The sequence below is a fragment of the Rhinolophus hipposideros genome, assembly GCF_964194185.1.
Source record: "Rhinolophus hipposideros genome assembly, chromosome: 1".
Lineage (NCBI taxonomy): Eukaryota > Metazoa > Chordata > Mammalia > Chiroptera > Rhinolophidae > Rhinolophus > Rhinolophus hipposideros.
The window spans coordinates 12,531,921-12,545,551 of record NC_138047.1 but is presented as its reverse complement, the minus strand read 5'-3'; the positions used below and the strand labels follow the sequence as shown (position 1 = coordinate 12,545,551).

Below are 13,631 nucleotides of genomic sequence, written 5' to 3'. Positions count from 1 at the left end.
GCAAAGAAAGTCCTAGTTTCCCAGAACTTACAGGAAAACTAAGTGTCAGTATTTATTTTTTCTTTTCTTGGAAGGTACTTCTTCATAGTTTATTAATATAACATATAAAACATTTCAGAAAAATAAGCAGTTAACTGTTTATTTACAGATAGCGCCGTCCTTCCAGAAGTTATGGGAGCTGGCTTAACTGAGTTCAGTAAATGTCAAAATTAAGTTCAGGAAAAAAATGATGCTGATTCATTTGGTGAAATTTTCCTCTTTTTAGCCTAATACATCTCAACACATCAACACATCTCTAGAGAGACAATATATTTTAGTGGTCTCCATCTTGGGCTCTGGAGTTGAACTTGGGTTTGAATACACCATCTATAAGCTATTTGACTTTGGACATGTTACTTAATATCTCAGGTCTCTGTTTCTTTATTTGTAGAATGGGTATAACAAGGTTACCTAATTGTTTCTCATTTTCTGTCTACTATTGAATCAATCAAGTTTTCAGTTTTCCTTATTCCTTTTCATCCTCTCTATTTACTGGGAAGTTATACATACGTATGTAATATTCCTATTCTTTCAATGGTTACACTTAAATTTTTAAAGACATACCTGACTTAAAGTTTGCAAGTCTTCAACATCTCTGTGCTTCTCCTAAACAGTAACAGGAAAGTAGAATGTTTTTATTCTGATCATTTACATTTGAGTATGGACTGGTATTTTAATTGTCTTGTTTGTTTTAGCACCAAAATGTGTCATAATCAGTATTATTATCTTATCAATTATTATGCTAACCAATCAAAACTTTGTTTGTTTGTTTGTTTGTTTGTTTTGGCTGGAAGAATTTTTTTTATTAGTTTCAGGTGCACAAGACAAAGTAATACTTAGACGTTTATCATTTATATCCCTCACACTATGTGAACCCCCCTCCCCCATCCACTATCCCTCTGACATCGCACAGAGCCATTACATTTCCACTGTCTCTATTCCTAATGCTGTACTCTGCTTCTTGTAAGTATATACATACATATATATACATATATATATAAAATTATAATTGGCATTCATTATTGTTCAGCTTCAGGTGTACAGTGCTGTGATCAGGCATCTACATCATCCCTGAGGTGGTCTCCCAAATGGGACACGTGTCCATTGGATACCCTACAAAATCTTTACAACATTATTGATTACGTTCCCCAAATTAATTTTCAAAACCCCGTGGCCATCTTGTGGTTACCGACTGTTTTCTAATCCCCTCACCTTCCCCCTTATCCTCACCCCCCCACCCATCTAACAACCCTCAGTTTTTCTTCTTTGTCTCCAAAACTGTTTCTGATTAGTTCATTCACTTATTCTTTTCTCTAGGTTCCGCATATAAGTGAGATCGTATGGTATTTGTCTTTCTCAGTCTGACTTATTTCACTTAACATAATGTTCTCTATGTTCTCCATGTTGTTGCAAATGGTAAGATTTATTTCTTCTTTATGGCTGCATAATACTCCATTGTATAAATGTACCACCATTTCTTAATCCAGTTATCTACCAATGGGCATTTTGGTTGTTCCCATGTCTTGGCTGTTGTGTATAGTGCTGCTATAAACATAGGAGTGCATAAAGATTTTTGAATTGGAATTTTGGATTTCTCCGGATAGATACCTAGGAGTGGAATTACTGGATCATAGGGTAGTTCCATTTTCAGATTTTTGAGATACCTCCATGCTGTTTTCCATGGTGGCTGCACCAATTGCAATCCCACCAACAGTGCACAGCGTTCCCTTTTCTCCACATCCCTGCCAGCACTTGTTGTTTGTTGATTTATTGATGATAGCCATTTTGACTGGGGTCAGGTGGTATCTCATTGTGGTTTTTATTTGCATTTCTCTGATGGTTAATGAGGTTGAGCATTTCTTAATATGTCTGTTTGCCATCTGTATGTCCTTTTTAGAAAAATGTCTCTTCACGTCCTCTGCCCATTTTTAAATTGGGTTGTTTGTTCTTTTGGAGTTGAGTTGAGTGAATTTTTTGTCAATTTGTGATATTAATCCCTTATCAGATATATCATTGGCAAATATCTTTTTCCCATTCAGTAGGATCTCTTTTTGTTTTATTGATGGTTTCCTTTGCTGTGAAAAACTTTTTAGTTTGATGTAATCCCACATGTTTATTTTTTTCTCTTACTTCCCTTGTGCGAGGGGATATATCAGTAAAAATTTTACTCCGGGTAATGTCTGTGGAGTTTCTTCCTATATTTTCTTCTAGATATTTTATGGTTTCAGATCTTACATTTAAGTCTTTAAGCTATTTTGAATTTATTTTTTTATATGGTGTAAGGAGGTGGTCCAGCTTCATTTTCTTGCATGTGTCTGTCCAGGTTTCCCAGCACCATTTATTGAACAGACTGTCTTTACCCCATTGTACATTCTTGCTTCCATTGTTGTAGATTAAATGGCCATATAAGCATGGATTTATTTCTGGACTCTCTATTCTGTTCCATTGATCTATGTGTCTGTTTTTATGCCAGTACCATGTTGTTTTGATTACTGTAGCCTTGTAGTATAATTTGATGTCAGGTATTGTTATACCTCCCACTTTGTTCTTATTTCTCAAGATTGCTGAGGCTATCCGGGGTCTTTCATGGTCCCATGTAAATTTTAGGATCATATGTTCAATTTCTGTGAAAAACGTTGTTGGTAGTTTGATAGGAATTGTGTTGAATAAAACATTTTTGATTACGTACATTCTTGTTCATTTCTTTGCATATCATTCATTCTTCTGGGTTCAATTTCCTTCTTACTAAAATATATCCTTTAGGAGGTACTTGTTATCAGGAAACTCAGAATTAGACTACTGGTGTCATTAGCTGGCACTCCCACTTGAGTTAAAGAGGAGCTGTGGATGAAAATCTATGCTAACAGTTATTGTCCCTCGGTGTGTTGACAGTACTGTTCCATGTCTTCTGATTTGTTGTTGCCTTTGAGAAGACTGTTGGTAGGATAGTATTACAATTCCTTTAGAAGCAATTTTTCTTTTCTCCTCATGTGCTTTATGATCTATTCTTTGACTCTGGTGTTTTCTTTTTCAGTTTCACTAGGAAAATCTAGGTGTGGTCTCACTGTGCTTCCTAAATTTGAATAGTCATGTCTTTCATTAACTCTATAGTATGATTAGGCATTATCTTATTAAAAAATCACCTCTCTTCAATTCTCTCTAGTCTGTCCTTATAGAATTCTTAGGTAACATACTTTGTGTCTTTTCATTCAATCTTTCTTATCTCCCACCTTCTCTTTCTTATATCCGTGCCACCTTCTGGGTAATTTTTTCAGATCTATCTTCCAGTTCAAAAGTCACATCCATAATAACATTCAATCTGCTGTTTATCCTATTGTTTGAGTTACTATCTTATCCATCCAATTACTTTTTTTTTTTTCACCCAAAAGAGGATTTATTTGGAAAAAGAAAAGAAACAAAATCACCACAGCAGTGTGGGGACACATACCTCTGGTCACGGCTCCAGCTGGCTGCACACCGTGCAAAAGAAAAGAGGAATTGCTATCTTTTTCATTGCTAGACATTCTATTATTTCACTTCTAAAAGTTCTTTTCTTTTTTGTCTCATGTTCTCTTACCTTTTCTTTAAATACTGTCATTTATGTCTTCAGTCATATTAGAATTATTTAATATTCTCTTTCAGATAGTTTGTTTACCTGTTGCTTCTATTTATTTTTGACAGCTGGTCTTGTCAGTGTGGATTGCTTCCATGTATCTTTTGTGCTTTGGGTTTGTAAGCTCAAGTCAAGTGAAGCTTATTTGTAGGAATCCTGCTTAGGATGAGGTGCTTCCTCTAGAGAGGTGTTCAACTTGCTTCTACCAGGCACCCAGGGAGTATTGCGGTCTGAGACCAATTTTAATACTAAATTCTCCAGTTCGGGTTTCCCAGACTATGCAGGTAAGGTACATTAAAAACCGCAAATTCACATATGGTAGAGACCCACGTTTAAAAATTCCCACAGGATATTTTACCTTCCCATTCCAGCCCATGCCAAGAAATACATGCTAGTTTCTTTGGATCTCCCGTTACTAATAAGTGAATGTTTTCTCCCAGGGCATACATCTTTGAAGATAATTTCAACTTCCAATTTTATATGGGTCCAAGTCTTTATCACGTGTCTCTGCGTGGGTGTGAAAACCTGAAAACCAGATTACTGAGTCTCACTCTCCTTCTCGCCAACCCCTGCTCCTGGGAGGTACCAGTTCACACACTGATTCTCACACTCTTCATTTCTGCCCCTAAGGATCGCTTACCTTCTTGTGAGCTCCAGTATTTAAAGGCTTCTAAATTATATTTCAAGTAGCATTTTCAAGTTGTCTATTCCATAAAATTGCCATAATCAAATTCTCTCTGTTCTGTCTGTTAATCAACACGAACGTATTACTTTGAGAAAAAGAAATTTTTAAAATGCATAATGTAGTGATGTAACACAAATAGTTGCTCATGAGATGTAGTGTATCCTTGGATGAGAGCAGCTGAAAAATTAGACCCCATGGGTGAATATATGCTTGTCAGAAATAATTGATATCTGATTCTTTGTTAAATAGAATAAACACTGAATACTTTCCCAAATTTTGTTGATCTTATAAGACAAGCTAAAAAGTATAGTCACTTACATGCATACAAGATATCATACATGTAATAAGTTCTCTATCTCATGCAACCTCCAGATTTTCTCAACTAAGATCACCATTTCTTAAAGGCAAATTATTGCATAATGATAATAATTATATATATGTATTTAATATTTATATTACATCTAGTGTAGGAGACAAATAAAACCAACTTCCTTATTAATGTTAGCAAACATATTAATATCTATGAAACAGTAAAATTTTATGGAAAACCTTAGAGAAATCTATGGGAAGTGATAGGCTGCAAAGGGCACAGACTTGAAAGATATATGGGTGTGGGCTCCGAGGCTATCTCTACTATTTATTGGCTGTGTGACATTAGGTGAGTTAATTAACCTCTCTGAGCTTCCTCTTCATCAATAAAAGAAGAGATGAGTGATACCTTGGCAGTGTTGCAGTCAGGATTATGAATTCATCTAGCAAATGCTGAATAAACGTTAATGGAAAGACTAAGGAAAAAACAAAAAGGGGAGGCTGAGAAACTTGAAATATTAAGGAATTCAGTGCCCCTTATTTCATTAAAGAATAGGAGTATGTTTGCCATGCTCTCCAGTGAATTAGCCTAATGCTAATTTCTAAATAATCATTGTCTAGACTTCTATCATTCATGCAAATTCATTTCATGTCTTACAGGAAGTTTAATACAACAACAAAAACAAGTCATCCAAAGATGACTTGGAGCCATCCATCCATCCTTCAGGAAGGTCCCTTAGTAAACAGTGGAGGGCATCAAACAATGAGACCTCTTTTGGAAAAAGACTTCCTAAAGTAACTTATGAAAGGCTACAATAAGTGAAACATTGCCTCTGAGTAAACTGTCCTTTCAACTTTTTTTCCTCCAAAAATAAATTAAAAAGAATCAGAGCAGAAAGGTAGGAGAGAGTAAAACTACACAAATGCTTTTGACCAGCACCCACAACAGAAAAGAGTCCTGATCACCTTCCAGAAATTTCTAAAGGAAGAAAAAGAATACTTTAGGGGCCATTGTTTCTGCTGAGATGTTTTCAGATGTCTGTTTCCTCTGAATAGGTTTGTACTCATGGGGAGCACCAAACACCCTCAGAGGAAAATGACCTAATCCTATATCCTATTCCCCGTATTTGGTGATGTTTATTAGTTTTGTGGGGTTTTTTTAAATAGGTCTCTGCCCTCAGTAATGTTGAAATTGCTCAAGTAAGTAAAGGGATGGTCCGCTCCAACCTAACTTGACATAGCCATTAATTCATCTCTGGATGAGGACAGTGTACGTGCTGTTCCTGTCATACCCCAGACTATAAACATTGTTTGCCCATCCATTCCTGAAGATATTTAATTGGGGGAAAATCTTGCTCTGAGTGAGGAGGTAGGCGTGTATCTCAGGTAACCTCTCAGGAGATGATCTGTGTCACCTCGGTAATAGACAAGAGAAAGGAAATGACATTTAATAAGAAGGGAAGAAAAAAGACACCGCATCATTCTTGGGTCCAACAGGATTTAAGTGTGGGACAAAAGCTAAAATACACAGTGTGTGAGAATGGATGACGGTGATGAAAATTTAAAGTCTAGTATTGCCTTTCTCCTTCATCAGAACCATGGATAGGGGACCCCCACATCTCTATCCCCAGGAACAATACGTTGCTTTGAAAAAATCAGTCTAAATGTAGCAATAATGATCACAATGTTACAGGAGTTTTACAAATGCAAATATCTGTTCTGAACTAGCATCACATAAACAGGAGTTAATTGTACTAATAAGTCAATGACTGTTAGTAAGTGTTAGAATGTGTGCCTTTAAGCTAAAATATTGATAAAATAGAGAGGATGTTTAGAGAAAGGGACAACGAGGATAGCAGTATTGTTTAATCTGACATGGATTACAATGCTGTCAGTTTCAGCAAGACTGACCATATTGTATAGGAAATCCTAGCCAGTGCAATAAGGCAATAAAAAGAAATAAACAGTATGCAATTTAGAAAGGAAGAAGTAAAACCATCTCTATTCACAGAAGAAATTATCTTTACAGAATATCCAATAGAATCTACAAAAAGCTATTAGAATTAATAAGAGGTTTGAAAGGTCATAGTTTTCAATATACAAAATGAACAGTATTTCTATATACTAGCAATAAACAATTGGAAATTAAAATTCAAAGAAAAACTTACCAAATATAACAGGACCATGAAACATTAACTATTTAAGTATAAACCTAAGAAGTATGTCTAAGATCTGACTCTTGAAACAGTACAAAATACTGATATTAAATAAGACCTAAATAAGTTGGAAAATGTACCCTGTTCGGGGGTTGTAATACTAAATAGGGTTAAGATCCTAATTCTCCCCAAATTGATCTATAGATTGAAAGCAATCCCAATAAAAATTCTAACAGGTTATTTTGTGGAAATCAACAAACATGATTTTAAAATTTACATGGAAAGGCAAAAAACTAGAATAGCTGAAACAGTTATGAAAAAGAACACAGTTGGAGGCCACATACGACCTGGTTTCCAGACTTCTAATACAGCTACAGTGATCAGTACAGTAACGGTGAAGTACTGACAAAAGGATAAGCAACAGATGGACAGAAATGGACCGAGTGTTCCGAAATAGACCCACACATATATAGTCAATTGATCCTGGACAATCGGACATTCACTTGCAAAAAAAAAAGGAACCTTGACCTTGACCTGTACCATACTAATTAAAAACAACATGGATCACAGACCTAGATTTAAACCTCAGACTATGACACTTTTCAAAGAAAACAGAGAACATCTTTGTAACCTTGAATTCGGCAGAGATTACTTAGATACACAAAAAACATGATCCCCCAAAGAAAAGCTTGATAAACTAGAGTTTATAAACATTTTAAACTTATGCTCTTTGAAAGAAAAAAAAAACACTTATGAAAATGAAAAAACCCACTGGCTGGAAAATATATTCAAAACACATTAAAAAATGTATTCCTTTATCTAATAAAGGATTTGTGGCTAAAATATATTAGGTTGGTGCAAAACTAACTGCAGTTTAAAAGGTTAAAAATTGCAAAAACCTCAATTACTTTTGCACCCCCCTAATAGAAAGAACTCTCAAAACGTAATAAGAAAACAAACAACCTAATTTTAAAAATGAGCAAGATATTTGAAAAACACTTCATCAAAGAAAAAATATGAACAGCAAATAACCGAAGAAAATATGTTCAACATCATTATTCATTATGGAAATGCAAATTAAAACCACAGTGAGATACTGTCACCTACTGAAATGGGAAAGATAAAAAGAAAAACTGGCATATCAAGGGCTGCCAAAATGTGGAGTAACCTGAACTCTAATATACTGCAGGTGGAAATGTGAAATTATTCCATCACTTTGAAAAATAATTTGGCAATTTATTATATACACTCACCGTATGACTTAGCAATCCCAAGAGAAACTAAGACATAAGTACACACAAAAACCTCTGTGTGAATATTTATAGCAGCTTCATTCAATCACCCCAAAAAGGAAACAAACTAAATATCCTCCAACTGATGGATAGATTTAAAAACTGTGGTATATCCATACAATGAAATCCTACTTGACAATAAGAAGAAATGAATGGCACACCTAACAATATGGATGAAACTCAAATGAATTATACTAAAACTTACAGATTTCCTAAGGCTACATGATATATGATTATGTTAGATGACATTCTGGAAAGAACAAACCTCTAAGGACAGAAAATGTATCAGTGGTTGCCAGGGCTGGGTTGATTTCAAAGGATCATAAGGATATTTTTTGTGGTAAGAAAGTGTTCTACATCCTGAATGTGGTGATTTACATGACCACATGCTATTATTAAAACTCACAGAACTGTAAATTGAAAGCGATGAACTCTCCTGCATGTAAATTATACCTCGATAAACTTGAATTTAATTTTTAAAAGATTTTTAAAATGCTGTTTGCTGGGGGAAAATAAGGATCAGAGCCAAGTCAATGAGGAAAAAAAAATCTTACAAGAAGAAAGCACAGCTACCTAACCAGATGAAAGGAACTTGAAGAGAGAAAAGGGTTTCAAGAGACGATGAAACCAAAAAATTAAGGTTAAGATGTCTCCAAAAGATAGCTTCATCCTCGCCTGAGAGGTCATCAGGAAAATAAGAGTATCTTAAGAAATAAGAAATCATTTGCTCTAGAGCAGCCGAGGCAACTGAGTGACAGAGTAGTAGATAGAATTCTAAAATGCCCCCACCCCATTCCCATGCCCTGGTGTACACACCTTGTATAATCTGCTCCACTTGAGTGTGGGTGAGACTTGTAAACAACATGGGAATTCACTCCTATGATTAGGTCACTAGTCAATTGACTTTGAGTTTATCAAAAGGGAGTTTATCCAGGGTGAACCTGACCTAATCAGGCTAACCTTTAAAAAGCGGGGGCTGGGCCCTCTGTGAATGGAAAGGGTTCCCTGCCGTGTTGTGAACTGCTTGTGAAGGAGTCCACGAAGCAAAGACATGAGTGACAGCAGCCTCTAGTTGCTGAGAGCATCTCCAGCCAAGAGTCAGCGGGAAACGGGGACTGATTTCTGCCAACAACCAGTGATCTTGGAAAAGGACACCAAACCTCAGATGAAATCAAAATCCGGGAAAACACCTCGATTTCAGCCTGGGAAGACGCTGAGCAAAGAACCCATGCCCAGACTTCTGATGTAGAGAAACTGTGAGGTGATAAATGTGTGTTCGTTGAAGCCAGAGTTTGTCATGCAGCAACAGAAAACCAATTCAGAGTGAATTAAAATGTGTCAAGCTAGTTTAATCAATGCAAATACTTTCATGGTTTTGACTCCAACAGCTCCTCACCCAATAGTAAGCTAGTTTTCATGATTTACCGTACATTGACTCAAGCATCACAAAAGGTAATGTAATAGAAGAGGGGAAGACTAGAGGGATGACAGTCTTAGAGAATAATCTCCATTAATTCTGTTAAGTGGCGGCCAGGAGAGCACAGCAGACTGGTGGAGGGGCCTTCTGCTGGAGGTTCCCTGCTCTTGTCTCATCACACTTGATAATTCATGGTCCCTACAGGCTTCCCTTCTCTGTCTTGGGGCCATGACTGCAGCCACCAAAGTATTATCCTTCTCCTCTCTGGGTTGGACAGGTCTCCAGGGCCACGTCAGTGTTCACTGGACTTTCTTAATACTCATTCTTAACACATTTGTGAGGCTGGGCACCAGGAAATAACCACTCAACTTTATAACCATAAAAGAACGCATGACTCATTCCTGAAGCATCTTTCCATATATGTGAAAATAGCTAGGAGGGTCCCTCCCCCCACCCCTGCCAAAGAATACTACTTGAACTACAGGTTGCGATATCTTGCAAATTAAAAAAAAAATCATATTCTTCATCTTCATAACATTATTAGTTATTTACATTATTTGATAAAGCTGTTCATTCTAAATGTCATATAATGAGAATGGAACAAATAGTAACTTACCCTGTAACTTTTTAGTCTGATGAAATCGACCTTCATAGAGACAAATCTATCTGAATTTCGACTGATGCTCTTAAGGTGTTCTACAAGGTCAGCACAGAACTTGTAACCTCCTTTTAGCACACACAGGACCATAATGTCACAGTATCCTATGTCTTTCATAATATCCTTAGCCAGCCGCTCAATTCTGAAAGAAGGGATTAAAAGATATATTAAACCATAACTACTTCTGAGTATTTTTTGTTTCTTTCAGAAAAATGCGAGATGTATTATGCATATTAGATTATGCAGGGGAATGTGGAGAGGAGCTTGGGAGACAGAAGCCTATAGATAAAGACGCTTTGTTCAAGTTGGACAAAGAGAGAGTGTTCAAAACATATTTCTGACAACCACATCGTCAATAGTACATATTTGCTCCTCGGCATCACAAAAAATACTTAAGGTGTAAAATATAAAGTCAAAGATCATGAATGCTATTATTTTATTGCTACAGAGCCTGGTAATGCTGTGATGACATTTGGTGATAATCATGGTCACTTTATAGCGGAGAAAAAGGAAATGGAGAATGACTCACCCACCTTACAACATTAGAGGAGCCCTTGGTAACTATCAAAAGAATAACATTTGCCTTATATTTGACAAAGATAGCATATTACCTATGTGAAAGGTACCCCAGAGTACAGTTCCAATAGATAGCATTTCCATGGAACAAGATGTGAATGATGCCTCCTAGAGTTATGCAATGATTGGGCTGGCACCCAATACCTAATTTGGAACTGTCATTATGTTTTTTTCTAATTGCTTCATGTGTATAAGTCCATTGACCATACACCCATACATTAAAACCTTGAAAGCAGGCAGGATCTAAGGTACATTTTTTAAAAATTCCCACTGGCACCTCAAGTAGAATTAGATTTCAAATAGATAAATTGAATAATCTGAAGACTTATGTATATATAAAACATATTACATGTGATCTACATATATAATATATAATTGCATAATGCATTTTATATACTATATGATTTGATGTTTCTTTTATTTTTATTTTATTTCTAATTAAAAATGTTTAATTAAAAATTTTTTTTAAATTACAGTTGACATACAATATAATATTAGTTTCAGGTGTACAACACAGTGATTAGACATTTATATAACTTACAAGTTGATCACCCTGATGATTCTAGTACCTACCTGACAACACACATAGTTATTACAAAGTACAGCATAGGAAATATTGACTATATAGTGAATAATATAGTCAATATTCCCTATGCTGTACTTTACATACCTGTGACTGTTTTTATAACTGGCAATTTGTACTAATCTTAATCCCTTCACCTTTTTTACCCTATTATATATGTTTTATATAAGTGTGTGTATACATATGCATACACACATATACACATACCCATATAAAGTGGCAACCATGGTTTCAGGCAATGTTTCTCAGAATATGATCAACAAAAAATGTACATCAGCATGCCAGATATTCTACAAACAGGGACATCCGTTTCCATCCTGATGGAGTGAGGAGGTCAACACATCCTCTCTACAAACAGCAATTACAAAGCTGGACAAAACTGTCAAAAACAACCATTTCAGCACTCTGGAATCAACCAAAGGCATACAACAAACTGAGAATGATTTATTCATGAAATCACTGAACACTGGGTAGAAACAGGACAAATCTGTGGCATTCTTGTCCAAGAATGCGCCGTTGTGTCCCTCCCCCATCAGCTCTGTTGCTCACCAAGGTAGCTTAACCAGAGTGGGCCACTGCCAGAGGGAACCAACCTGGCCGGGAGCACTGTCAGCTAAAACGGCCATATTGGGAGCATGTGAACAGGAAGAGCCAGTGGCTCCACTTTCCTGTATTTGCAGTCCTGTTTGAGCAACTACTAACTGGTTAGACCAGTCTGGCATTTGACAGGGAATTCTGGGAGGTTAGAGTCATAGGACGGGGGTAAAGAATACACTCGTCACAGATCCCAAATTGACCAGAAGCTATGTGTATGCCCAGAAGAGACTAGAGTGGGCCCACACCACCCACACATCCCTGAATGATGGAGTGTGTAAGCATGTGTAGAAGAGACACATGAAAGTCCAGTAGAATGTAAAAGCCAAGGAAGACTTGAAAAAGGCCGGATATTTGAATGTGCCTGCCAAGCATATATTTATCGGCAGAGAGTGGAAGCCTTACTGGCTCAAGGTGCCTGAGTACAATCTCTAACCAACTTTATGCTGAAGACTAAGCTATTCAGACAGAGGGGTGAACCCTAGTAAGGAGGCTTAAAAATAAAAACGAGAAAAATAAACTGTACATCATCAGAGGCCACACATTGTGGGGGAGACATATTTCACAGAGTGGAAGATAAAATAAAAACAAAAACAGAGAATAAGAGCAATGCATACAAAATAGTTGGTCAATATTAAACCAATTATATCAATAATCACGTTAAATGTGAATGGTCTAAGCATACCAATTAAAAGGCGGAGACTGTCAGAGTAGATTAAGAAAAAATCCTAATATACATTGTCTAGAAGAAATCCACGTTAAATATGAAGACACAGATAGACAAAAGTGAAAGGATGTAGAAAATATACCATGCTAACATTAATCAAAAGAAAGCTGGAGCTGCTACATTAATTTCAGACAAAGCAGACTTCAGAGCAAGGAAATTATCAGGAATAAAGAGTGGCATTACATAATAATAAACAGGTCAATTCTCCAAGAAGACATAACAATCTTTAACATGTAAGCACCTAACAACAGGGAGTCAAAACAATGATAGAACTACAAGGAGAAATAGATGAATCCATTACTGCAGTTGCACACTTCAACACCCTTCTCTCAGTAATTGAGATCCAACAGGCAGAAAACCAGTAAGGATATAGCTAAATTGAACAGTACCATAAATCAACTGGACCTAATTGATGTTTATAGAATTCTCCATCCAACCTTATTTCTCAATAAGAAAATGAAAAGACAAGACACAGACTGAGGGAAAATAGTTGCAAATCACATATCTGATAAAGGACTTGTATCCAGTATACATATATGTAAAGAACGCTTACAACTCAATGACAACTCAGTTTTAAAAAACTGGCAAAAGAACTTAGACATCTCTCCAAAGAAGACATATAATAGCTAACAAGCACACTAATCATCTGGAAAATGCAAATTAAAACCACAATGAGATAGAATTATACATCTGCTAGAATGGCTATAATCAGGAAAGAGGACAGACAATGCTAAATGTTGGCAAGTATGTGGAGAAATTGGAAACCTCATACATTGCTGGTGGAAACGTAAAATATACAGCCACGTTGGAAAATAATTGGCAGTTTCTTAAACTTAACATAAAACCTAGAATTCCACTCAAAGGAATCCATCCAAGAGAAATGAAAAGATATGTCCACACAAAGAATTGTATGTGAATGTTCATAGATGCATTATTCATAATAGCCCCAAACTAGAAATCCAAATGTCCATCAACTGGTGAA

The 13,631-nt window shown here is 36.2% G+C and overlaps 1 protein-coding gene across 1 annotated transcript in view; it reads right to left on the bottom strand.

Annotated features, from left to right (window-relative positions):
- The window catches only part of PRTFDC1 (phosphoribosyl transferase domain containing 1), a 92,491-nt gene that overhangs the window by 70,522 nt on the left and 8,338 nt on the right, over positions 1 to 13,631 (bottom strand). The window contains exon 3 of the mRNA XM_081034064.1: positions 10,128 to 10,311. Within this exon, the coding sequence (XP_080890190.1) occupies positions 10,128 to 10,311 (184 nt within the window). The remainder of the gene's footprint in view (positions 1 to 10,127; positions 10,312 to 13,631) is intronic.